At 47.1% G+C, this 26,460-nt stretch overlaps 1 protein-coding gene across 6 annotated transcripts in view; it reads right to left on the bottom strand.

Annotated features, from left to right (window-relative positions):
* Window positions 1-26,460, bottom strand: part of Asap (ArfGAP domain of ASAP) — a 181,701-nt gene that overhangs the window by 59,407 nt on the left and 95,834 nt on the right. For 3 of the 6 annotated variants that reach the window (XM_070539291.1, XM_070539289.1, XM_070539294.1), the window contains 6 exons: window positions 25,285-25,401; window positions 24,845-24,974; window positions 23,196-23,429; window positions 5,155-5,200; window positions 3,810-3,883; window positions 2,787-2,986 (listed from right to left, as the gene is read on the bottom strand). In XM_070539291.1, coding sequence (XP_070395392.1) covers window positions 2,787-2,986; window positions 3,810-3,883; window positions 5,155-5,200; window positions 23,196-23,429; window positions 24,845-24,974; window positions 25,285-25,401 — 801 coding nt within the window. Of the gene's footprint in view, window positions 1-2,786; window positions 2,987-3,809; window positions 3,884-5,154; window positions 5,201-19,100; window positions 19,387-23,195; window positions 23,430-24,844; window positions 24,975-25,284; window positions 25,402-26,460 lie in introns of those variants that run through there. The other 3 variants (XM_070539292.1, XM_070539293.1, XM_070539295.1) reach the window with 3 other exon arrangements.

The raw sequence follows: 26,460 nt of genomic DNA, 5'->3' as shown, positions 1-26,460 counted from the left end.
CTTGTCGGAAAAATTACTGTCCCGTTTTTCTGGTCCGTACCAGATCTTACGCCAACTGTCCGACGTGACCTACGAGATCGCCCCACTCGGTCAGCCTTCCGTGCCTCCCAACTTAACCAGTGATGTTGTTCACGTCACCAGGCTCAAGCCCTATGTCCCCCCAATAAGTGAGGCTGTTTAACTTGCACCGGGACGGAGCTCCCCCACCGGGAGGGTGATGTTACGGTGAAGTGAAGGAAGACGTTGAATTGGACTAGAGAAAGACGAAGTCTGGCGGTTGCCTGAACGCCATATCCATCATTTGTAAATATAAGTTATTTTACACTCGTGGGCCTGCTTTCTTCCCGCAACAATATCGTTAATATCGGCAAGTCTACGGCAATAACATAGCCATGTCCACTTTGAGGGGACAGAAACAGATGGGCGTGCTTAACTGCCAGTGACATCGAACCACATGGCCGGCATGCTGCGGAAACTGCGGCATCTGTCTTCACTACTATCCTAATACGGCACGTTTCCGCTAAGGGTCGGTGAATATCTTAGCTGTGTTACAAGTGTCGGCGTATGAACAGGGTGCACTTTTAACGTATCAATGTAAACGTGGCTACTATCGTTACCGCTCGCGATTTGTTGCGTGCCCATGAGTGCAGATGAGAAGAATCGAAAGGCGCCTTTTTTGTTGTTGACCACAACTATTAAAAAGACTACACATAATAAAGGCAAGTTTGGTTGCAGCTTTTTTTTAGTCATGGAAGTGCGGAAAGTGATGAAAGTAATGAAATGAGGCATCTACTTAAGAATGTTTGGTGCGTGCAGACCGCTTGGTTTGGTCTTGAAGAGTCGTTCGCGTAGCATTCGACAGATGGTAAGCGCAATCAATATTAGCTAGACTTGGCACACGACATATAGCTGCGGCAAGTTTGGGGTGCGATCATTACATGGTAAATAAAAAAAATCTAACTTTGACGACAAAATTCAGGGGTGCGATCATTACGCGAGTGCGATCATTATGCGAGTAAATACGGTATCGAACTCGGATATTTCGAATTATTGGTTATATCGAACACACAGATTATCCCCTTGAAAATCCTGTGTAAATGTATAAGAAAGTTGCGCTGAATATTGAACTCTAGTTTCGCAGGTCGTTCGATTTACCAAACCCTTCGCCGCATACTGGAAGGTGTACTTTCTCCAAACGCACCGGCATCTCCTGTGCCCATCTGCGGTCATTCGGCGCGCGATGCTGTGTGACGTTTGCGAGCTGCGTGCATGGAGGAAGCAGGCTTGGCGACGGCTAGTCTAGAGCAGCGCCGCGCCCTGGAAAGTGCACTTTCCCCAAAGCCCCTCGCATTTGCTGCTGTCGTTAGGTGCGCAGCGCCCCATGACATTTGCAAGCCACATACAAGAGAGAACAAGGAAACTGGCTTGGTGACGGCCGGTCTAGAGGAGCGCCCCGCCCTGCCCTGGAAGGTGCACTTTCCCTAAAGCTCCTCGCAGGAAATTGTGGCGGGAATTGCTGGCACCCCAGAGGAAGACGGTTCCAGTGGTGACGAAGGTCACCGTGGTCACAAAGAAATGCGCCCGTGCACAACCTCTGGGCTAGCGTCGGAGTTCAGCCTGATTCGACGTTGTTGCTGTGAAGTGGAGGGCACCGGACTATCACACCTAGAAAGTCTCAGCAAGATCAAAAGCAACATTTTCAACTTTGTTTCCCAGAGCAAGAGGCAGTCAAAGATTAGTGATTTTTTTTCTTCTGCGAAATAAAAATTGGAGGACGCTTAAGCTTCGCCTTCAAGAGTGGAATGCGATAGCGTTATCGCACCCCGTTCGCACCGCCTACTCAAACGCGCTACGCCAGCCAAATGTCGCGATCGGTACAGATAGCCGGGCCCCAACGCGCCATGAAGGCGGACGCGATCATGGGGCGAGTGGCGCGACACGTGTCAGGGCAGTGCCGTACATTGCGAGGAGGGGGTCTTCTCTGTTTGCCGCAAGATGACTCTGCGTGTGCGCAGAGCACGGAAGAAATTTAGTGGAAACGTACTTCGCTACTCGTGAAACTGCGACTTCTGTAAGTTACATGGTCATAATTACCGATATACACCGCAGTATAACTTTCTACTGCACGTTTCTATGGCAGCACCGCATTCACTAGAGGCGATTTTGTCCCGTTTTGAAGGAACGAACTCGTGCTAATTGGTAGCGTCTCCGTCTCACACTCCGGAGACCCTGGTTCGATTCCCACCAGCCCACCTTGCAAGATGTTTTTTATTTATGAAGTGCCTTCTGGGATTTATCGCTCACGGCCAACGCCGCCGACGCCGACAACACTGGCTTTTGTGCGGCACGAGCTCCTTAACGCTGTCGCGTTAAAATGCGCCTTTACGTTGCCCGTATGGACTTCGCTGTTCTTGAATGCTCCGATAAGCCATCATTTGTCGCGACTCGAGCGGTGTCTCAAGCCAATTTCTGTGTATCCAATTATCAATATATTGAACTATTTTGCGATCCCGTTCAAGTTCGATATATCCGGGTTCGACTGTAGTGCACGCTTTGCACCTCCCAAAAAGAAACTTGAAAGACGAATGAAAACAGAACAAGTGGAGGATGAGGAAAATGATAGAGATAATGATGACAGAGAGAGAGAATGATGATTGGAGCAGCAAACCTTCTGACTGAAGTTACAATGTGGATTGAGGGGCGTAGTGGCCTCAACAAGCTATGTCATCAGCCTGGCCAAGGCAGAAGGTGAGAAAGCGTGCAGATGAGCAGCAGAGAGCAAGAACCTTGGCAGCAGAGGGCCTGGGACAGAGTCCAGTGTACCAAAGGTGAACAAGGGCGTGGCCCACCTTCCGTGGTGGTGGCACGGGCACCTCGGTAGCAGCTGCACCGCTCCCACTCGACAGCAAGGCCACATCCAGCAGACGGCCATTGCTGCTGCCAACAGGGTCGCCACTGCTGATGCTGTTGCAGGCAGCCGATGCTGCTTGTGAAGAGAAGGGCATGCATCATGTAGACCACTAGCTTACCAACCACATTCAGGTAGCACAACACAGCACCACAGTGATGGACTTCAAAACGCACTCCCCAGTTTGTCAATATGCACCGCCATGCATCATGAGAAACTGGTAATGTACACTTACACGTGTGTTCATGCTGCATTCTCTGACCCCCGAATGCTTCAAAGCTGCCGTAGTTTTCTTTGTGCCATTAGAGTCAACCATCCAACATGACTTGCCAATGTGCAAATTGCATGTTCTTAATGCTGATGTGTGTTCTGCCTTAGTTGTACTCATTTGTTTGTGCTGCTTACAATGGATCACTCCAACTTGGCCAAGTGGGCAAGTTGGAAGTGTATATATGTTGTGTCTACAAAAGAGGTCAGTCTATGATGATGAATTACCTATGTCCATCTGTGGAGAAGCTGCTTGCATGTGCTCCATTTCACGTGCATGCTATCTCTGTCAGAAATTCAAGTACAAATTGGGCAGGAGTATTATATATACATATTTTTTACTTACTGGTGCAGCCTGACAGCACTGCTCTCCACAATGCCTAAACAGCTCAATGCTTCCAAAGGGAGCAGCTTCAAGGACAGAGATAATTGAATGTACAAAATAAAGTTGCTTTGTGAAGTCTGCCAGTAACCTTGCAGGACCAATTTTATAAATATTCAAGCGCTCTGAGGGATGTACAGGAAGCTGCCAGCTGTACACAGAGGTGGGTTGAACAAGTGAAACTTTTCTTCTTACCACATGACATTTCCACTTCTTATTCAGTGGCACTGTTTAGCAAATGGAACCACTTACCAGTAGGCCCTGGAGCCGGAGGTGGAGGGCACTTGGGTCGTTGCAAGGTGCTGTAGTTGGGCCGCTCCTCCGTTCTGGCAGGAGAACAGATGGCACTGAGCTAGTGCTTGTACGTGTGACCAAAAAGCTTGCACCACCACATATCACTGACTTTCCTGGGTCTCTAAAGTGTGCAGACAATGTAGCTAGGATATGACCTGATGTCACAGTGCAATTGAGGCTGAGCTCTCATAAAAACAGAAGCAAGATGAAGAGCATGCTAAAGGAGTACTGACATGGCACTTTCAACTCGTTTTTTGCATTAAATGAATGTCCAAGACCTCAAAACCCTATTGAAATACTGCCAAGCCTCAGAGTGTCCTAAATAATAAACACTTTTCTACAGCCATTTGCAGTCTTCTTTACCAGGTGGCGACTGCGTAACATCATGACACAGAGAGCGATCATGTGAGACCGGACATTATGAAATTTTTGCATTTACTCCAGCTTGCTCGATTGCCTCCTATGGTGCTACTGGTTGTGATGAGGCTTAAAGTAGCAGCGTAGCAGACAACCATGCGAGTGCCGAAATGTTGCGATGTCCTACTCCAAAATAAATGCCAAGAACAAGAGATGCAATTTTCTGGCACTAGCTTAGCATAGAAAATAACTTATCTTTTGAATGAGCTTTTGTAATTAAATTCTGAAGGCGGCACATTGTCATGCTATACGAGAAATTATTGTCACCATCTTGTGATGCTTTCTGATCTGGCTAGGCTGGCTCTGATGGTAGACTAGGCAGGCAATTTTCGAGCGAATTTGCTTGGAAAAAAAAAATGTGCGTGTAAGAATTAGGTAAATACTGTAATGACTCATTGTGAGCTACCATTTTCGTTTGGAAATCTTTCAAGCAATGGCCAAAAAGAAGGAATTTTCGGCTGGAGATGATGTACTTGAAGCATTCACTGTTTTCCTAACCACTGCCAAGACAGACGTTGCAGCTATCAGAGTGACCACCACTGGGGTCAGGCATGTGTGTGCCAATGATTCAAGTTTGTATTATTCAGCTAAGGCTAATTTCAGGCTGGGATGTTCGGTCAGTATCAAATTAACTAAAAAATTGAATTAATTGGAGCCTAACTGGTGCAACAGAAACCTACTGTATCTGCCATGGCACAGCAAGAAAAAAATTGAATCACAAGCCCAGGCTATAAGTACGGTGTCTGCACTCACAGCACTTTGACTTCATGAAAAGTACCGTTACATGAAAACTGCTAATGTAGTATGGCTCAGGAGCTAATACACAAATACTGCCATGTGAACTATTGAATGTTAAATGATGCACAGTTGGAAAGAAGATGCCTACCCTTTCAGCACATCTGATCCCTGGGATAGGGTTTGCCGGGACGAACCTGGTGCAAACACCAAAAAGACATGGGTGAGTGCCCACTTTAAATGATGCACATGTCGCTGGTTAATATAATAACTTAGCAACACCAACAAAGACTTTCAAAAATATACACACACACACACACACACACATATATATATATATATATATATATATATATATATAAATTCCATACAAAAATAACACAGTTATGCACAAACAAATGCAAGCGCTGGTCCTCAGCCATTAAAGAATGAACATAATAAGTGGTGTTACGTTTCGCCTACGACGCGCGGTATAGCCGGCGCGGATGCAACGGACACCGGAGCTTCGTTCAAAGCGGCGGACATTTTGGCTCGTTCGAAGCTGCCGCAAAGCCTCCCCGCCAAGCGCGTCCAGGCATGTTTCAGTGCCACGTGTCTTCGTGTGTGCGTGTGTGTGTGCCCATGCTTGTCAAAGCACGGCAGCCGGGGAGAGGAGCTCCCCAGGTGTGAAGCGAGGAGGTCTGACCGGCGCCGGCCCGGCTGATGCGTCACTATACTCGTCTCAACATGTCTCTCAGCTCGTCCGTGCCTCGCTGTCACGTGGCCTCGTCCCGTGACATTCCCTCTTGCCCTCAACTCCGAGAGTATAAGAGCAGCTGCCCCCGGACGCCAGGAGAGAGGCTCCGATTTCTTCTGTTGAGCAACGTGCTCTCCCGTCTCTCCACTTCGGTCGACCTGACCGGCCGCTCTTTTCCGATGCTAGAATAAACGAGTTGTTCTGTTAGCAGTCAACTCATGCTTTGCCAGGACCTTCGGATGCTTCCAGTCGTGCCCCAGGCCGCCAGGCCAACGCTACCCTTGGGGCTTGCGACCCATTTGCAACAACGGGCGCCAGCGGTCCGATTGCAATAACGGCCGTCAGCACCGAGATTCCAACAGTGGGCAGAAAAGTTTATTGGTTACATTGCAAAATACCTCTTGCTCAAATGACCACAAACATCATTCATAAATTGCACTACCATACTCACATGACCAAATTAGCCGTTCTCCTCAATACATTTTACTGAGGCTCAACCACTCTTGCAAAGTTTGAAGTTTGTGGGGATTGAGGTACATCCTGTCACCCTTATGTGGCGTTCGCCTATTCTGCCTGCTGTGTCTTTCCCTTTTAAACCTGCAATGAGTCAGAGCAAAGGCCAAACTGCCAATCCCTTGGTGCTCTGCCCCAGGAGTGTCAGTGAGTAATTTTCTACTGACTAGTTTTCAAGGGTGGCGCTTCACACTGCCGGCCACGGCGACACAATCAGCAGAGTCAGCGCGAGGAAGACTTCTCTGGGACAGGTAAGTACACGTTTTTCCTCTTTTCTGCCGGCACCTTTGTTATTGGGCATCACTTGGGCTTAAGCTTGTTTATGGTGCCTTGCACATACAGTGAGTGCGTACCTTGTGTTGATTCTGTTCTGAACGCTAAGCTGAACAGCGGTGCCTAGTGCATGGTTGTACTGAGCTGCGCCACATTTATTGGAGGCAGAAGCCAATAGAGGTTGCCCTAGCTCTCATGAGAAGGCCCATTGGTCATTGTAAGAGTACACCACATAGCCATCGGGACACTTCTTCCTTAGTGACGTTGCACAGGGAGCCACTCCTGCTGCAATCACATGCTAGCGGCGCCCTTTCCTTTTTTCGCTGCTCTGAGACTGGGCGTTTGAGCAGTGTTGGGTGTCACCAGAGGCAAATGAACCTGTTTTCGTTAACTTTGGGCAATACTGTGTTTCTAGCATGTACAGCGCTCAGTGCCCTTTTGCAGGCAGAGCTGTCATGTAATCTCAATTTTAGGAGACACATTGAAGCTAAAGGCCAAGGAAGCATCTTTTCCCAATGGCCCAATAATTTCAAAATCTTTATGGCCCCTTATGTGTAAGAGAAGTCCACCAGCGACTGTACTTATTCACATAGAAAGTCAACTTTCAATATAACAAAATTTGAATATAATGAAGTAAAGTGCAGATTTTGCCAACTTCGTTGTACCGAGGTTTAACTATACTGCCGTTTTTCAAACGAGAGCCAGCACCCCGTGGCCTTCGTACAGTCTAAAAACAGTTGCACCCTTTGGGGTGTATATTTGCCACAGAACAATAATCCTCATCTGTCTTGCCTGCATTTCCTTTCTTTAACGCTGCGAGCCCAGTACTTCCAAGTCACGAACAGCATGCGCATTATGAGCATGACAGAGGATTCTCGACAGGAAAGTAATGAGTGCAGCGTTTTCGAAAAAGGAAATGCAAGTAAGACAGATGATGATTATTGTTGTGTGGCAAATATACACCCCAAAGGGTGCAACTGTTTTTAGAGTGTATCCTCCAGACCTGACAATATGCGATTATTTTGTGTGGAGTTACCTAGAACAAAGATTAATGAAGCAACATTTAGCACGTATCAATAAGCTGAAAGATATCATTGGAGACTGAATTCAGGAATCAGATGCGTAACATATGATCATTTGGTAATTCCTCGCAACAATGGTGAAAAGCAAAGCCCCATCTTTGAATATGGCTAAAGAATATGATACAGTCGAGCCCGGATATATCGAATTCGAGGGGGATCGGAAAATAGTTCGATATAGCGAAAATTCGGTATACAGATATAGGCCAAAAAAGCACTCGCGATCATAAAAAATTGTGGCTTACTGATTGGAACAGCCGCGAATCACATAGCATGTGCACACAATATGAAAGCGGTTTATTTCACAGAAAAAAAATCACTAATTTTGGGCTGCTTTTTACTCTGGGAAATGAAGTTTAAAACACTAGTCTCAATCTTCTCGAGACTGTCCAGATGCGAGAGCCCAATGCCTTCCATTTCGGTGCAACAGCGCCGAATCAGGCTGAACGCTGATGCTAGTTCAGTGGCTGTGCACGGACGCATTTCTTCCCAAACACAGTTGCCCTCGTCGTTGCTGGAATCGCCGTCTTGAACGCCAGCTATTCCGGCCACAATGTCCTCATCAGCGAGGTCGGCTACCACTTGAACTTCGCTGTCAGCGTCAGTAACTGTCAGAAGTCATCAACAGTAACTTCGGACGGGACGGCGCCGGGAAAATTGGACAAGTCGCAGAACGCGTCCTCCAAGCACTCATCGTCATCTAAAGCTTCCAGACATTAATCTCCGGCCACTTCAAGGCCTGCCTTGCCAAAACAGTTGGCTACTGTGGCCTGCTTCAAGTCGCTCCAAGCGCCAGTAATCATCTGGATCGCGCCGAGCAGGTCAATCTTGAGATCGGTTCCCATGCGGAGGTTTATGAGGAGCCGTTGAATAAGTCGCTTCCGATAGCCTACCTTGAATGCCTTTATGATACCCTGGTCAAGGGGCTGCAGTCTCACTGTGGTGTTTGGCGGGAGAAACTTCAATTCGATGTGCTGCAGCTTGCAAGTCGTTTGATGGGCCGAACAGTTGTCTACCAGAAGGCAAACTCGGCAGCCCGACTTGCCCAACTCAGCGTCCCAAGCCTGCAGCCATTCAACCAAAAGTTGACGTGTCATCCAGGCCTTCCTATTACAGCCGTAGCGGACGGGAAGCTGTTTACAGTTCTTGAAGCAGCGCGGTGACTTGCTCTTCCCGATCACGAATGACCGTAGCTTGCACGAGCCGTCCATGTTGGCTGCAAGCAGCACCGACACACACACTGCCCATTTTACCGCCGTGGCATGAGGTTCCACGAAGAGCGAGTGTCTTATTCAGCAACATTTGCCAAAAGAGACCAGTTTCGTCTGCATTGAAGATTTCTGCAGGCGAAAACTTGTCAGTGATCTTCGGTCACTCCTCAGAAAGCCACTGCTGCATCTCCTGGCTGCTGACAGCCCCACTTTCGCCTGAAATGGCTTTTCCTACAATGCCGTGGCGGTTTTTAAACCATTGTAGCCATCCAGTGCCACTGCAAAAGTTCTCTTCGCCAACAGCCGTAGCAAACCATTTCGCCTTTTCGATTAACATCAGGCCATCCACGGGAATATTTTTCGCTCGGATTTCAAGAAACCACGTTTAGAGTGCCTTCTCCGCTTTGTCAAAAGCAGCAGGGCGCACACGACACGCTCCCGAGCGACTTTCCTCACCTGCTTTAAGCTTGATGTCCTGCTTGTTTTTTAACAATGTACTTAAAATACTCCGCGGAATGTTGAATGCGTCTGCCACGGAGGACTTTTTTTCTCCATTCTCGACACGCCGGATTACTTCAAGCTTTCTTGCAAAGTCCAGCTTCTTCCTCTTTTTTATGTCCGCGGATGCCATAGCTCACCAGATGACCGCAATCACACACGCTACACACGCACATTGAAACAGAGGTACGCACAACAAAACGCGCGATGCGCAGATGGAGCAGTCCGAGCGAAGCCTGTTCGAGCGGCAGTCAACGGGGCTGCGAAGGAACAACAAAGGGAAAAGAAAAAAGAGAGCGTGGAAAAAGATCGGCGGAATATACCGTCGAAGGTGCTGTGTTCGTTTTCTGAGCCCCCTCTGGCTCTCTTGTCTCCCCCGGCCCACGAGCGACTGTGCCGACCCCTCACTCTCTCTCTCCTTTTTCCCAGGAAGCGTGGCTTGGAAACGTCGCCGCGTCTCCATGCCGCACACTCTCTTCGCTGAGCTCCAATGCCCTTGCCCAATGCACACGCCAGCTGTAAAGGACGAGCGAGAGAGCTCGCGCCGCTGGGGCGCAAGAACGGGGGAAAGGCTCTGCGTCTCCGTCGCTAGGCGACGGCCGCGTATGCGCAGAGGAGGAGCCTGCTGACTGACTCTGCGGAAATGTTTTCCCCTGAGGTCCAGACATGAATGTCTTTGAGAAAAGCGCACCTTCCAGGGGCGCGGCACGGCGCGGCGTTCGATATATCAAATGTTTGACGAAAATGGAATTCGATATACTACGCAATTGTCCTATACTTTTACATAGTATTTTCAAGGGGGTAATCTGTGTGTTCAATATAGCCAATAATTCGAAATATGCGGGTTCGATATATCCGGGTTCGACTGTATTGCAGTTGCAAACTGCATATCTGTCCTCGCCATTTTTTACTCTATGTATATGCTGTTTAAAAGGGACACTAAAAGTTAATATTAAGTCAACGTGGACTGTTGAAATACCATCCCAGGAACCTCGAAACGCTTGTTTCATGCGAAGAAGAGACTTATTTTAAGAGAAAATGTGTTCTGAAGCGTCCGCGTACCTCAAGCGCAGTTCAAATCGCCCACCCTCCGATCGAGGAGTGGTGACGTCATTGTCTCATAGCAACATTGCGCTGTCGGTGAGTAAAACGGCACCCGCAGACGGCGCTACGGCTTTTCTGCGCAAAACGCAAACGCGTGGCCAGAAACAGAGCCAAGACAGAGCCGACAGCAGCGCAAAAGCGGAACTATGGTGGCTAGCGGAAGGGAAAGCGCATGACGATAACCTGGTTTTTTATTTTATGACGCCTACTTCGACGATTGTTGCAATGAATGACCCTGACAACGACACAATGGCTTGCGATGCTGGGCTCGACTTCAGTGATTTAAGCACTGATGAACATGACCTGCTGCTGAGGGCTCGCGCTGCTGGCGTCGTTGCATACTACTACGACGGCAACTGTATGTCATGGCTGTACATATTCGCACATTTGTAGCTTTTCCTTCGTGAAAACCAAATGCTGCACTCACCGCCCTGTCTTCGACCTGCAGTTGTTCTTGCTCTTCAGAGAATGCAGGCAAGACCGACGGAAAGCATTGCTTTGAAAGGCACTCCACACGACTTTAGTTAGTCAGCGTTGAACTCATAATTCTCTGGAAGAAAGTGCGGCGGGCACGCTATGCGATTTTTCGGCTCTTTGCCAACATGCTGTGGCAGAGGTACGGCATTTAACCACTTCGAACGGAGAGGTTCACTCGTTGGCACACAGTGATAAGTAACGTTGGATTCGCCACTGCAACTGCCCTTGGCCAAGTTCCGCGGACTGTTCGCGTATCCCACAACATCACATGGACGTGGCATTCTCGCTGCTTGTTCCAAATGCAAGTTTCGCGAGCCAGCAGAACCAGTGCAGCACGACGCGATAACGAAACAACTGGAACTCCAAAGTGTGCGCAGCGCAGAGTTGAGCGAAAACGAAACCTTTCGACCACCCATACTACTGAAGGGTAACATCAAAATGTTACTTTTTCTTAGAATCGAATTGAAGTAGACAAGTAGCCTTTTCTTCCGTCTTATAATCTAATGAAATGTTCTTTTTAATACGAGTAGTTGAGTACTAGTGACATATTATGAAGAGGAGTGCCTTCGTCATCGGGATAGTACCAGAATGTCGCTGGGGAGTCTCAAATCGTGTCATGCATTCACCTCAATTTCTCGGTTACTAAAGCTCTGTTCGCGATTATATTGATGCCTTAGATGTTCTAGAGCACTGCTTTATCACTTTAACTTTACTTCATAGTAACCTTTAGTGTCCCTTTAAAATGAAGTAACGGGATGGAGTGGAAGCTACAAGGCATGCTATGGAGCTCGATGCAGTCAAACCTCGATATATCTAACACGGATATATCGAATTATTGCATATATCGTACACTTTCTATATCACCCAGAAAATAGCATGCCTTTTTAATTTTTTATTTCGAACGGGGTTGGATGTAAAATGAATGTATCGAACTCCGCCACCCTAGACCACGTGTGCTCTTAAAAGACAGTGAGCTTTCCCGCAGTACCCTCGAACATAGCGGTGGCACGATGGACGTTCCCAACTGCTGTGCACCATAGCTGTACACATCGATTGCAACGAAGGCACCATTTGAACGTAGCAGTGTACGTACATGGCGACTTGGCTAGTGTGACCATTGAGTTTGACAACATCAATGATGTTGGTCAACGACGCATTGCATTTGCCGCACTGACTCCACCAGTCCTCGTGCCTGCTGCACCTCGCGAGGACTGGTGGTTTCCACATGGCTTGCATTCCACAATGACGCGAGACTACGCGCGCTCACTGGGCTCTCTTATAGACACCTTGGCAGATGCCACTTAATACTCTGTGAGTGACAGTGTTTCAAAATGCTTCGATTGACGGACATGGAGATCACAGCAGAAGTATTGGCCAAACAAAGACACTGCCGAGGTTAATCCTGCAAGTGCTAATGTTGCCCCAGTCCCGACTTCAACTGTGGCTGTACCGCTCTGGCCCTTCTATGCCGCCAGCCTCTCGCTTAGGCTATGTTGAGGACTACGTGTTTAAGCATGCGGCTGCCAATAAGAAGCAGGCTACACTGCTGAAGTACTTTCAGCCAAAGAAATAAACACCTAACCTAATTTACTCCGCCATGATTGGGGCGCGATCGGAGATCGCTGTTCGGAGTGCACATTCGGTCGTGCAACGCGCAATTGTCCTAGGCTGCGCTTACTTTGCATGGCTGACGAAGTCAGCACGGCCGACGACGGGCTCCAGGCTAATCCCCCTTTGGAAGGATGGATGGATGTTACAAGCGTCCTCTTTGGAACGAGGTGGTGGGTTGCGCCACCAAGCTCTTGCTATTATACTGCCCAATGTTCTATCTAGGTTAAAAAAGAAAAAAGAAATGAACAATGAATTCCCATAACAAAAATTTCTGACCCCCTATACTAAACCTTGTTTTTGTACGTCTCCATATTTTGTCCTTTTCCCACTTTTCACTTTTCTTCCACCATTTTTCCAATCACCTCTTACTAATCTCTATTGTGGACATGTTTACTTTCCCCCTTTTCTCAATGAACCCAAGCGCTTCAAACAGTCCAGTGGTGCCTAAGTCAACCACTGGGCAGATATCTTCACATTCTAATAAAACATGCTCCATCGTTTCTCTAGCTTTACCGCAGCAAGCACATGCTTCCTCTTCTTTCTTATATCTCGCTTTATAGGCGTGTGTTCTAAGGCATCCCGATTTCGCTTCGAAAAGTAATGAGCTTCCCTTTGAGTTATCATCAATTGTTTCTTTCCTGATTTCGATTTTTCTTCTTAAGTAGTTACTCATAGCAGGTATCTTTTCTATTGCTGCCACCCATGAGACTACTTCAGCCTCTCTGACTTTCCGCTTGACCTTCTTTGTTGCTATGTTGCCCACCCTACAGGCCGCGTACTTGCTGGTAAGCTTCCTAGTTCTTTTCCTCCACTGTGAATCAACGTTTTTCCTGTACAGATACCTAAGCACCCTCCCAGCCCATTTACTTTTATCCATATTCCTCAGCCGTTCTTCACCATCAATTTCACTGCGAGCTTCCCTCACTTCAAAACTAGTCCAGCCCATATCGCCCTGCACAGCTTCATTTGTAGTCTTCCTGTAAGTGCCCAATGCGGGGCGACCCACTGACCTTTGGTTCCCATCAAGTCCTGATTGTACCCTTGATTTAAAGCAAACAACCACATTTCCAAAAGTAAGTCCTGGAACCATTACACCTTTCCACATACCTCGGAGCACCTCGTACCTATTGTATTCCCATAGTGCTCTGTGCTTCATTATGGCTGCATTTCTCTTCCCCTTCATTGTTATTGTTTTTTCCTGACTTTCCATATATCTATTGCCTTCGTTTATCCATATACCAAGGTACTTATATTCTCTTTCGCGAAGTATTTCCTGGCCCTGTATCGCCACCATCTGTTCACTGTTTTCATTGAATACCACAACACCTGATTTTCTAACACTAAATTTCAAACCTAAATTCTTGCCTTCCTGTCAACAGATATTAGCCAGACGTTGCAAATTAATTTGCTTGTTAGCTAGCAACACAATGTCGTCCGCATAAAATAAAGCTGGAAGCTGCTGCTGTACTTCTGTACCCATCTGTTTGTACGAGAGATTAAACCCGATATTACTTCCTTCTAGCGCCCTCTCCATCCTCACCATGTACATCATAAGCAGCAGCGGAGATAAAGGGCACCCCTGCCTCAGTCCCTTGTTGATATGAACTTTCTCCTCGCTCCTCATCCCTTCCCATTCAATGCAAACGGTATTTTCTAGGTAAATCTCTCTCAAAAGCTGTAGACAATCGTCACCTAAGCCTTCCCCTTTCAGAGTATCCCACAAAATATTGTGATCTATGTCGTCATGTGCTCCTGTAATGTCTAAAAAGGCCACATATAATGGTCTGCTTTCTACACTTGATATTTCAATACACTCAGTAAGAACAAAAAAGTTATCATCCAAACGCCTACCTATTGTGAAGCCATTCTGAAGTTCTCCCTAAATGCCATGATTCTCTGCCCATGCTTGAAGCTTTAATTTGATTGCCTGCACTGCTAACCTGTATATTACCGGTGTAATGGTGAACGGTCTATACGAGTGAATTCTTTCTCCCCCTTACCTTTATAAATTAATTTCATTCTACTCTATCACCAACTGTATGGTATTCTTCTATCTTTTAAAGTTTTTTCACTGCTTTCCCCAGAGCTTCCTTACCTTTGGTCTTAGTTCATTAATCAGCCTAACGGGAACCTTGTCTAGCCCTGTGGCTGTGCGCTTAGGAATTTTCTCTTCAGCTTTCTTCCAGTAGAAATTTGCCAGCACCAGCTCTTTTTCGATCTGGTTCTCTTTCATGATCTTTTTTCTTTTTCCTGTAGCGATTTGAGTTTTTGGAGGCAGTAAAAAGCATGCATTCACATTTTCATGTTTTCGTGGCACCTAGGATGTCCAGAAATTTGGCTGTTGACTGTATACACTTTTTCAAATACAAATAGTAAGTAAAGGATACCGAATAGTCAAAGACAGACATATATATTCAGGGCAGGAAGATTCATTTGTTTAATTAGGTACCATGACATTTGGGGACACTAAGTCTTGTTTCTCATGCATCCTGTGATGTTGATTTCCTCGCATAGCTCTTGCGCCTCTGTAATCCAGCTTCCGTGCATAGCTCTGCACTGCCGGCAGTCAGCATAGTTGCAGAATAGTACAACAGACGCCATGAGTGTTGTGCTGCTAACACCACCTAACGGACGGGTTACCCGGGGGCAAAAAGGAGTAGCCTCTTCCTCTTTGGTTTGGAGACATGTCGCGTGCTCGTCGGCACGCACTGCAGGACCGTCTTGCGAAAGCAGAGCACAGAATGTCGCTGCCATCTTTCACTAGCAAGGGTGGTCGCTGCGTGCACCTTCCTTCGCGCGTGCATCGAGGGACCTCACTTGCCTCGCTCTTTTCAAGACGGCTGCCTCCAGCGACATGTTCTCAACCATGCCGTGCACTTCAACCACGCCTTTATGTTCATTTGTATGTTCACGATTTCGCGTAGACGAAGATTTATGTTTGCTACAAGAAGCTGAGAGTGATGACCCATTTGAAAATACCGCAGCAGAGGAGCATGTGGTGCGCGCTGTGCAGCGTGTTGGCTAGCGTTGGCATCAGAAAGGATTGGATTACAGAATCAAGCTCACTGGCTATCACGTGGAGTTCCCCAAGATGGCGCTTTATTTTCCACTGGATAAAATGGGCCGGTAACGCATTACAAGCACAAGTCTAGATATTTCATGGACAAATAAGTTACATATATTCATTTTACTTTATAAATGGGATCAATTGGTGTTTTTATTTGGTGTTATTACCCTGAATTAGGCCATAGGATGCTGCAACTATAAACTGTCTCTTCTGCTTCGCTAAACGTATAACTCAAACGTGAAAATCGCCTACTGCTCCGCTGTGGCTTAGCGGGTCAACTTGGAGCGGAGCAGACCGTAAGGACGCTCGACTAAAACACACTACTAATGCACTCAACCTGAGCGGCTATGGTGCCCCCCCTCCCTGCTTCGCACCCTTGTCACGCACCGCATCCAGGCAACACTGGCCTGCCACATCTAGTTCATGAAAAGAAGTTTCCATGGCTTTTTTATTTTTTTACTTTTAAAGGCGCGTCCCCGTTAGCGACACAGCAACTTGTCGCACGTCATTTGTAGTTCACGGACCGCCGGCCGACAGCGGTCTTGCTGGCAAAAGGTGAGATGTGCCTGTCACACAGTACAGAGGATTTCCCTGCGGCACAGCAATGTGGGCAGTCAGCAACAGAGTAGTTATAGCTATGCTCACTGCCGCTGATCACTTGCCACCGATATCGTTGCTAAGCCTTTTCCGGCTCACTTTGAGTCTGTTGCAAACGGCGCTTCAGAATGAACCACCAACGTTCTTAAGCAGCAATGTTTTGTTACCGTTGTTGCCGCTTTACCCTCTCCTTGCAATAATTTCACACGAAGAAGAAAACATGCCAATATTTACAGCATTGCCAGGTGCGATGCGAGCATGGCTAAGCCGCGGTTCGTTGTCGGTAGCCATGCACTGCAACTGAGCTCGACTTGTTTTGAGAGTGATGAATAGCACTAACAAATCTTTGGTTTAATTCATGTTAAATAAAATTTTAAATCCATGCCCACTGCATTTTTTTTTTTTCTTGTGGGAAGACTTCGTTGTCACTATACTGAACTTTGGTGCCATTCCGGGATAGCCCCCCCCCCCCCCCCCTACACACACTTCGGCAGTAATTTCGACTTGCTTGAGGGGGGGGGAGGTGGGTGCACTTGCTCGTAATTTTTACGGTAAACAAACCGTGGCTATGGCGGCTACTTCTTTGCACCGCCTCCCGCACATTGGTGACACCAGACGAACGAACCCAGCCATGCCAGCGTCAGCACACAGACTCTCCCAAGGCAAGTCGTGATGTGTCCTCACGCAGTCTGGCAGACGTCCCGAGATTGTAGGGTGTCCAGGGATTCTATATCAACATGCCGGATGTCTGATTCATCCAGCTGAACAGCCACTTCCTTTTAAACAAAGTTACCGGCTCTGCCTGCATTCCAGGCTCCGGTTGCCAGGCCCTGGCCCCGACTGCTACAAGGACTTGCGGACAGCTATCCTTGCTCACTACGCTACCTTGAGCACTCGGTCGCAACTCTTGCCATCTGAACCACTGCATCATTCCGCATCTTGTGATCCCACATCGCCTGCATCCACTCGTGCCAATCATCAGTATGTGCCGGTCCCAGGATCAAACCTCTATTCAGTCCATGAGCCTCCTCCCCAGCTCAAAGGCAGCTACACGACGACTCTCTCCAAGGAATTTAATGGGCCAAATGCAAGTGCTTTCAGCTACTCTACACCCCGCCGCTCTCCTTCCTTGGATATTCCTGCAAGCTGTCCACTTTCCATTGGAGGGCACCTCACTCATCACCCATTCAGAGGCTGTTCCACAGGCTCAACTAGGCGCAAACTTCACTCTTGATGGCATGGTGACGCTACAAGCACAACCTTCGCGATGCCTTCAGCAACCACCGCAACCCTGATGCTATCGGCATTCGAGCTTCCATGGCAAGCAGCAGCAGGCGAGTCTTCCTATGTTCTATGCTCACACCTTCCGCAGATGCATGGCCTACAGAAGTTTTGCAGGAGCAGCTCCGCCATCTGGTTTTTTCAGCTCATGAATCACTTGTGCTTTCTCCATACAAGTCCGGAGCTGCCAGACAGCCTACTTTAGGAGCTCCGACTTCTACAGGCAATAGCATCCATGAGAATCTACAGCAGGTCGAAATTACGCACTTTGGTATCACTGTGGCTGCACCTTACTCAGAACATACACTGCTGGTGCTGCCTGGTACATCTCTCTCGGATTGCGTGAACCCGACACTACTGACGACAACATGATCTGCACACTTTACCTGGACTTTACCATTACACTTTATTTCAATCGCACTTTGCACTAGAAGAAGGCACTGTAGCAGTGTGACTATCACCTCTAAAGCAGGTGAAGAAGAAGATGGGCTCATGTGTGGGTAGCGCAAGAATAGAAGACGCTAGCACACTCGACCTGAGCGTCCGCAGTGTCGGCTGCTCCCGAGATCGTGCTGCACAATGGCTGCATGGCCTAAATAAACCGTGGCCACAGTGGCTACCACTTCGCCCCACCTCCCACAAATTGGTGACCCAGACGACCGAACCCAGCCATGCCAGTGTCAACCCACAAGATCACGAATTGTAATAATAATAAAAAAAGAAAAAACTGTGCTATAGCCTCTCAGCAACTTAAAGGAGCCCTGGAACAAGTAGAGAAATGCATTTGAAGGTAAAATAGGCTATTTCAGAAATACTCTGCTGCAAGAAGTACTTCAATGTACTCAGTAGAAGCGAAGTTGTTGGCAATCAAACATGTCTTTTGCGGTGCTTCCGCTCCTTCTTCAATACCCTGCACTGAGAAGGCTACGGTGGAGCGGGGTGTGCCCGCAACACTCTGCCTACTGAAGGTTACCATGGTGCACAGTTCAAATTTAATTTTGGGTGTTAACGTAGATGCCACTACTTCTGATTTTGGCACCTATGATGTGCCAAACGTAAGCCAAACACAGTTGTCCTCAGCGAGCCGAAGTGCCCTTAGCCAGTGGACTCGTCGCAGCACCCCGCGGCAGGCACGCTATCTATGCTACATAGCACACCACAGCTACATGCAACTATAGTGCATATGCGCAGCGTTTGTTTTGTGCACGACAGGGATTGAGTGTGTGCTCGCGCCCATATGCTCGTCTGACCATGCTACATGCTGCAGACTGGCTTTGTCCTCACCAGCTGGACCAACAGATAAGTAACCACATTCAGCTTGCGCATTTTGAAGAGCTATCAGTAAGTCTGTGAAGGCATCCAACCAGGAGCGGCCAGGAGTGAGCGCATGCTGGCAAGCATGCGTGTGGTCTGGCCTTAAGTTTCGCAGGGTTTCAGCTTGTAGAGCATTCAAAAGTAGACGAAATTAGTGAGACCTGACGACTATGACACCGATAAGCAGGGTGGCCAATGTTTAATTGCTAAGCGGGTGGTCGTGGCCGCGCGTCAGCAGATGATAGCCGGCTTCTTCTGGAAGTACATAGTTATCATTGAAATTTGAAAGCATATTTTCACTTATTTTAGCTTGTTTATTAAACTTCGTCAATAGATATTGTGAGGATGCCAGCTGTCACGTGTTCCCTGATATGTTGTTTTCCCCACATGTCTCGCGTCTCCTGTAATCAGGCTTCTCCACATTGCTTAGTGTCGCCGGCAGTCGGTCTGGCTGCAGCACATTACGAGAGATGGTGCAGGAGTGGCACTGCTAGCACCACCTAATGGCAGGGCGCAGAAGGGAGTAGGCTCTTCCTGTGTGGCTTGGGGGTGCGCAAGCGGCGCAGACATTCCGCACGTGTGCCGATCCATGCTTCTGCGAAACAGTCTTGCAAGGCCTACACTGGAATGGACAAACACGACCATTTGAACACGCCACCGTTTGCGTGACAGTAAGCGCAAATGACCAGGCGTTAGTGTCCAGCATGGGGCAAACATATTTGCTTGCTATCCGGTCGCGGTGACTAGATTTGCCGCATGCCCATCAGCATGTTCTGTGTGTTGTGAGCCGGCTAGCAAGAATTAGTATATTAAAGACACAATAAATGCCCTTGTGATTTTTTGCACTACAGTGTTGTTGTTCCTTTATCCCAAGAGTGCGGATCAGACCCCACGATATACACAGTAACAGTAGGAAGAAGCGCACTGATCTAAACACCTTTCTTAATTGACATGAGCTGTTGGCCAATGGCAGCCATGCATGGGAATGCGCTTTATTACAAAATAAAGCAAGCAGACAAGAGTGAGGAGCAGGCTTCAGTTGAAAAAAGAGCATTTGAGCGACAGGTGACTTCGCGTTCCACTTGCAAGCACCATGCGCCGTACACAAGTGCAAAACTTGGCTGAGATGTTCACAGCAGCATATGCTATTTGCACACTATGTCTTTTCATTAAGCCCAAGAGGTGGTTCAGAACCCCTTTAAATGAGTAGTTGCAAACAAGCTTTCAAAGAATGAATGACGGCTGTATGACTAGTTTTCCAAAAAGGTTAAATGGCAACTGGCTGCCAAAGAAACATCAGTTTACAGAAAGAAAATGTCCCTTAGACTCATGTAAAACGATTCATGCAAGGAAAACACCACATGTTGCAGCATAAAAAAAAATCTTGCTGTATGGCTAGACTGCCGAAAACACTAAAGGTCAGACAAAGCAAGCATCACAGGTTATAATGTAGGCTTCCACTATGAAACCTAAAACAAAGCTTGCACAACTTATGTTGTTACTGCATTACTTCAAAAATATTTGTCATTATTTCACTTCTGATAATTTACAATACTTTGTTTATCAGCAGGAGAACATTAACCAGGAAGGTTTTTCTCATTGGGTAAGCATTTCTATGCTTACCCAACAAGGAAAACCGTCTGTCTGTCCGTCCGTCCATCTATCCCGCAAGACGATCACTTTCAAGACAGAGCTCGTAGCGGCGAGCAACTTTACCTTCGTGCTGACTGTCGCTTCCACATGAATGAAGTAGTGAGAACACAGCGCTCACAAAGCTCTCAGCACATGCTGCACCTTGCCCCTTGTGCAGATCGCTTTCAAGATATGGGCCTGCACGTCTCTCTTCAACTCGAAGCGGCGAGAACTCAACATGCGAAGCTATGTGCAGTTGGCACTCTCTTTCCACATTGCAGATCACTTTCAAGATATGATCCGCACACCCGTGACATACACCACCGCCACCAGAGTTCTGTGTACTGTTGATCACGCTTCACAGTGGTTAGACACAGATGGATAAGGTGCTAAAGAGTGTGGGCATGCGCGACTCTCGCGCGTCCCCGGGTATGTTTTTCCCGCATTGCGCGTCTCCTGTAATCCGGCTTCGCCGTGTGGCCTGGCGCCCGCGGCGGTCGGAGTGGTTGAGGCGCAGTACGAGAGATGGTGCGAGTGTTGCACTGCTAACGCCGCCGACAGACAGGGTTACTTGGGCGCCGAAAGAGAAGGCGCTTGGTCTCTTTGGTTCGGGACAGCAAGCAGTGCGGACGTGCCGTGCCGTGCATGCGCCGATCCATGCTTGTGCGAGACCGTCTCGCGTGGCCACCTTCGAACGCACCACCGTTCGCATGACCATACATGCGAACGACCAGGCGTTGGGATCTAGCATGGGGCGAACATGTTCGCTCGCTATCCGGTCGCGGTGAGTCGGACTCCTAGATTTGTCGGGCGCCCATCAGCATGTTTTGTGGATAGCAACTCGGCTAGCAGGCATTGATCTATGAAAGGTGCAATAAATGCCCTTGTGATTGTTTGCACTACTGTGTTGTCATTCCTTTGTCCCAAGAGCACGGAGAAGAACCCCACAAGAGCGATACCAGCACATAACGATCAGAGCATCATCAGCACACCTGGTGCTTCCACATGCAGTAGTTTGCATTAATTCACTTTGCACCGACGTCCGCAGCAGTTCATGTATGTCACAGCGATGTCGTTTATACTGGTAGGATCCAAGCTTCATAACACTGATAATGACACCGGGCTGTGTGGAGATGAGCAAGTGGCACAATGCTCACATTTAAGGCAGAAAGCTGGGCTAGTTGGTGGTTATGCATATAAGGGGACATTGCACTAGAGCGTAAAAAAAGGACACGGCCAGGAACAGGAAAAAAGACACACCGTTTGCTAGACATCAACTGGCTTTATTCTCAGAGGGACACAAATATATATGCAATAAGACGCATACTACATGATCAATCCCTGAAGCGCATGCGCAATGGCACCTTATTGTGCAAGAATTTTATTTCTTTTGCCGTCAAAGATACGTTAGGCTTGCTGACGCAGGCCTGTTTTTTCCCGATGAATAAGGAAGGCCTCCAGTATTTCCCGCTCTCTCTCATTTGTGCTAGAAGTAATCACTTGAGTCTTATCTCACAGCATATCCAATGTGCCGCCAAGTGCCCAGATCCCAATGGTGCCTCGACAAGCAGCTTGTGCTCTATTAGACGAATGTCTAATGCGGAATTTGCTACATCAGCCAAACTGGCCGGTGTATCAAATTCCGTCTAATGGAGCACAAGCTGCTTGTCGAGGCACCATCGGGATCTGGGCACTTGGCGGCACATTGCAATTGCTGTGAGAATGGATGCATGCCGGTCTTTCATTCAAGTGATTACTTCTAGCACAGATCAGAGAGGGTGTGAAATACTGGAGGCCCCCCTTATTCATCGAGAAAAACAGGCCTGCGTCAGCAAACCTAATGTATCTCTGATGGCAAAAGAAATAAAATTCTTGCACAATAAGGTGCCATCGTGCATGCGCTTCAGAGATTGATCTTGTAGCATGCGTCTTTTTGCATATATATTTGTGTCCTTCTGAGAATAAAGCCAGTTGATGTCTAGCGGTCAGTGTGTCTTTTTTCCTGTTCCTGTCCATGTCCTTTTTTAAGCACTAGTGCAATGTCCCCTTATACAATGCTTACACGTACTTAGACAACTCTCAGAGGAGTTTCTGTGTGAATTTTTTCTGAAGTGTCTACCTAGTGGGCTGTCCATTTTGTCTACTACTGAAGAGCTGATTGGCTGGGCTGTGGTACGTGTGAGAGGGTGACAGGCATCCCCGGCCTGTCTCTGTCGTACAGCTCCAGCCAGTCAGTGACATCTGGAATGGACAGTCCACGAGGTGAAGACTTGCAGAATACCCCTCCAGACTTTCATGTTCGCTTGGTGAGAATTATTTGGTTAGTTTAGATTATTTGAAAATACAGAGTAGTTCCTTTTTGAATAGTTAGTGTGTAATATTCAATTCATATTCAAAACTGCGAATATTGCCCCCCACCCTTACTTCCCACTGATGACTATAGTGAGGTGAACTCTGCCACTTTGTTTCGGTTGGACGCTAGCTTCACTTCTGCTCTTTTGCACTGTACATTTGCGGCCCTCCGCACTTGGCGAACTTTGAGGGCCATTCAACTTGACAGATTTGCAGCCAAATTTGTCAGGTTTAATGAGAGCTTGATGCCATTAAATATTGCATACACTTGCTGGGAGTGTAGGGCAAGCTCAAATTATATGGCTTTCCAAATGAACAAGGGTCTAATTAATGAGATCTTACTGTGCTGGTTGCTTTGTTTTGCACACTAGGTGCAAGCTCAACCTGCCTTGAATGAAAGTGGTCAAACGAGAGTACAGCCATAGCAGTGCAGTGAGAAGCACTCACTTGACCCAAGAGTGGAGGGGTTCGATGAGCTGACTTGATCAAAGGAGGAATCAACTGAAGAGCTGGAGGCAAGGTCCACAGAAGGGTTTCGCTTGTGCACCAGACCAAGGGCACTCTGAGAGAAACATGGGTCGGAGGGAGTGCGCGAATGACTAGACGACTGCAGGCTTGTTGCGGGTGGTGGCAGCGGGGCTGCACGTTTCTTCATGGAGCCATGTGCATTGAGACCTGGAACTACCAACGAGAATTACGGGCTAAATAAAATTAAAGCAAGTTTGCCATAAAACATTGCATGTTCTTTACTCTGACAAGTGTTGGATAGTTACTATGTCATGCCATGATAGATGGAAGGAGCTAGTCAGAAGATTAGCAGTAAGAAAATAAAAGTTCTTCACCATATCGTCTGCTATGGCACTTTGTGCTTTTTAAGCTGAGAAGACACCTTGCACAGCAAGATCTGCATAACTTGTTGTTTCCAGTGAATAAATGAGAACTAGATAAGCCTCCAAAGGGCAGGGATAGACAGGATGAGTGGTTCAGGTGTGCAGTTAATGAACTTGCCTGCACAGGAAGGGCCAGCACTGTAGCAGACAAACTGATAGAGACAACTTCTGCCACATTCCTTGTGGGTATGCAGTGCATCTGTGGTGCTACCATTTCGATTCACATGCTCACTGTTTGGCTACACAGTAGATCCACGCCTTGTGCATCCACCAGCACAGCTGTAGCCTTAAGTCACCGTGCACACACTGCTTACTACACAGCAATGGCAGGTCCGTGTTTTAGTACAAAGTAGGCAGACACTACAAGGCAATTAAATTGACAGTAGTCAAGCTGAACTGGGAGAACGATGCTCGAAATCAGCACCATTGGTGCTGTGAACAGAGCATTCTGTAAACAAGAAAACAACTTACATAAGCTTCAAACTGAAGTGACACCATTACTTAAAACGCAGCTAAATACAAAGCTAAAGACAACCCACGTACAAGAAAGGAAAAGAACACAGTCAACAAACAACTTCTGTTTGCTAGAGGAGAAACCAATTAATATATACAGTATTTAAAAAAAAAGTGCATGCAAAAAAAATTCGGTCATTCCAAACCAAGAAGCACACATTATGCACATCTCATAGCCAACCCTTCAGAAGTGCAGGTGAAGTGACATTTCACTGATGCACTCTGTTTCTAACTCCACGCCCCAAAATAGAGCCAAACATGCTATTCTGCTGCCACTCTTACCAGGAATCTTGCTCCAAAATTAATGTTTGACCAACTTGCCAAACAAGATTCTTTTGAATAAATAAACGGAACCACCTGCTGTCCCAGACGGAGCCAAATGTGCCATTCTGGTTACTTAGCATACCTGATTAACTCAAGCAGGCTAGGGGACTATTTGTCTTCACACCGTCTCAAAGGGGATGCCAATAAATCATCATCATTATTATCATCATGCTGTCACTTTTACCAGGAATTTCACTTCAAAATTAATGTTAGACCAGCTTGTCAAACAACAGATTATTTTAAATATGTGCACACAACCACCTGCTGCCAAGAAACATCCCCATGGCAATTCTTTGTCAAAACCTGGCTAACTGAGCTCAATGCAAGCGAACAGCCAAAGCAAAGCATATTGATGAAGTAGCCACTTACTGACTGGCTTGCGATTCTGAGGCGGAGGGGGTGGTGGCCTAGGACAAGGCTGAGGACTTGCAGATTCCGGGCGTGTCGACTCGTTGCTGATGACGCTCGAAGGCCGGGACCTTTTCCAGTCTGATGTGAGCTGGAGAACAATACACTTTCATGTCCCCCACACCATACATTACTCGTGCTTCAGCTACCAAGAGTGGGCAGCTTGTTTAGTCTAATCAGAAGTAGTATTTGCTCGCACACAGTGTAACTGGTATATGTGGCAATATAAAAGCTAATTGAAATCGGAAACAATGCTCTATGTCTGACAGATGGTAAAAGTGGCTTTTAAGTGTATGCTCCATCTGTATAATATATGCAGCCTACAGCAGGTATTATTACAAATCTACATCCTTGTACTACTTATTTCAGGCTCTCACAGCTTTTCAAACAAAAAAACTTACGCGATCTTCTGGATAGTCATCATCGCTGAAGTCTGTTGACCCATCATCTTGCGTCAGACCCCAGTCAATGCTGACATTCTCGAAAAGCGTTTTCTTGTTCTGCAGTGCATGCTCAATCTGCACAGCAAAATGCAATACAGCATTGGTGCCACATACTATTTTGATAAAATTTTTAAAAAAAGTTTTAGTAATCCAGTCAGGCAACTTGGAAATACTACCTACTCCTGATAATTCATACCATGATTGATCAAAATTTCAGTTAATACATACATCTAAAATTTTTTGTGAATCTGACATGCTTAAATGGATTCTTAATATGCAGCTTTCAATTATTTCTTTTTGCTTCCCATGAGAGGCAGGAGGACAACACAATAGCGCTGCTGAGCACGAAATCAGAGAAAGAGTAAACGTTCATGGTGTAGAGGTTGTTTGGTTATGGTGGGTGGAAGCAATTCCAAATCACGGTGGCTGATACGGGCAAAATGCAAGAGCGCTCCTCATGTGCCATTCATTTCCTTCTGTGCCCCAAGTGATCGGAGTTTTCTCCACTACTGCATCTCACAACCCATCACTGTGCAGTTTTGAAACATTAAAGCACACAGTATAATTTTTTTAATAGGCAACAGGTGGATAAGGCAGCCAAATGTGCCTGCATTTCATTGTCCAGGCAGGCACCACTATGTATGCACGCAGTGGCTTTGGCCTAAGTGTGTGCATGTGAATATTGTATGTTCATATAATCTTTTCCTTAACATACTGCAATGCTTTTATTCACCTAAGAAGCTATCTCGTGCCCTGCAATTTAAAATGTGGCAAGCTCTACCACCATACAACCGAGTCCTGTGAGAGAGCATTCCCTTCAATGGTAGAAAATGCAGGTCTGTGAACAGCAAGAGCGCAGCTCTATGGAAATTAAGGGAAATGGCAATGACAACACAAATTCCAGGATGATGTGTGCATCTGTTTCATTGGTGCAGCAGCTTGCCATTCTCTTAAACCTTTCAGCGGAGTTACAGCTATGTGCACCTAAGCGAACCCAGCATACACGCAGGTGATACCGCTTGAGCACACATCACAGTAACAAATCGTCATTTGTGCTGTGCTAAGCCTAAATATGGCTACATTACATATAGTTAATTCACATTATCATCATGATGTTCTTTTTTTTTATATATT

This window comes from Dermacentor albipictus, chromosome 5, assembly GCF_038994185.2.
Source record: "Dermacentor albipictus isolate Rhodes 1998 colony chromosome 5, USDA_Dalb.pri_finalv2, whole genome shotgun sequence".
Classification (NCBI taxonomy): Eukaryota; Metazoa; Arthropoda; class Arachnida; order Ixodida; family Ixodidae; genus Dermacentor; species Dermacentor albipictus.
This window is presented reverse-complemented; position numbering and strand designations above follow the sequence as displayed.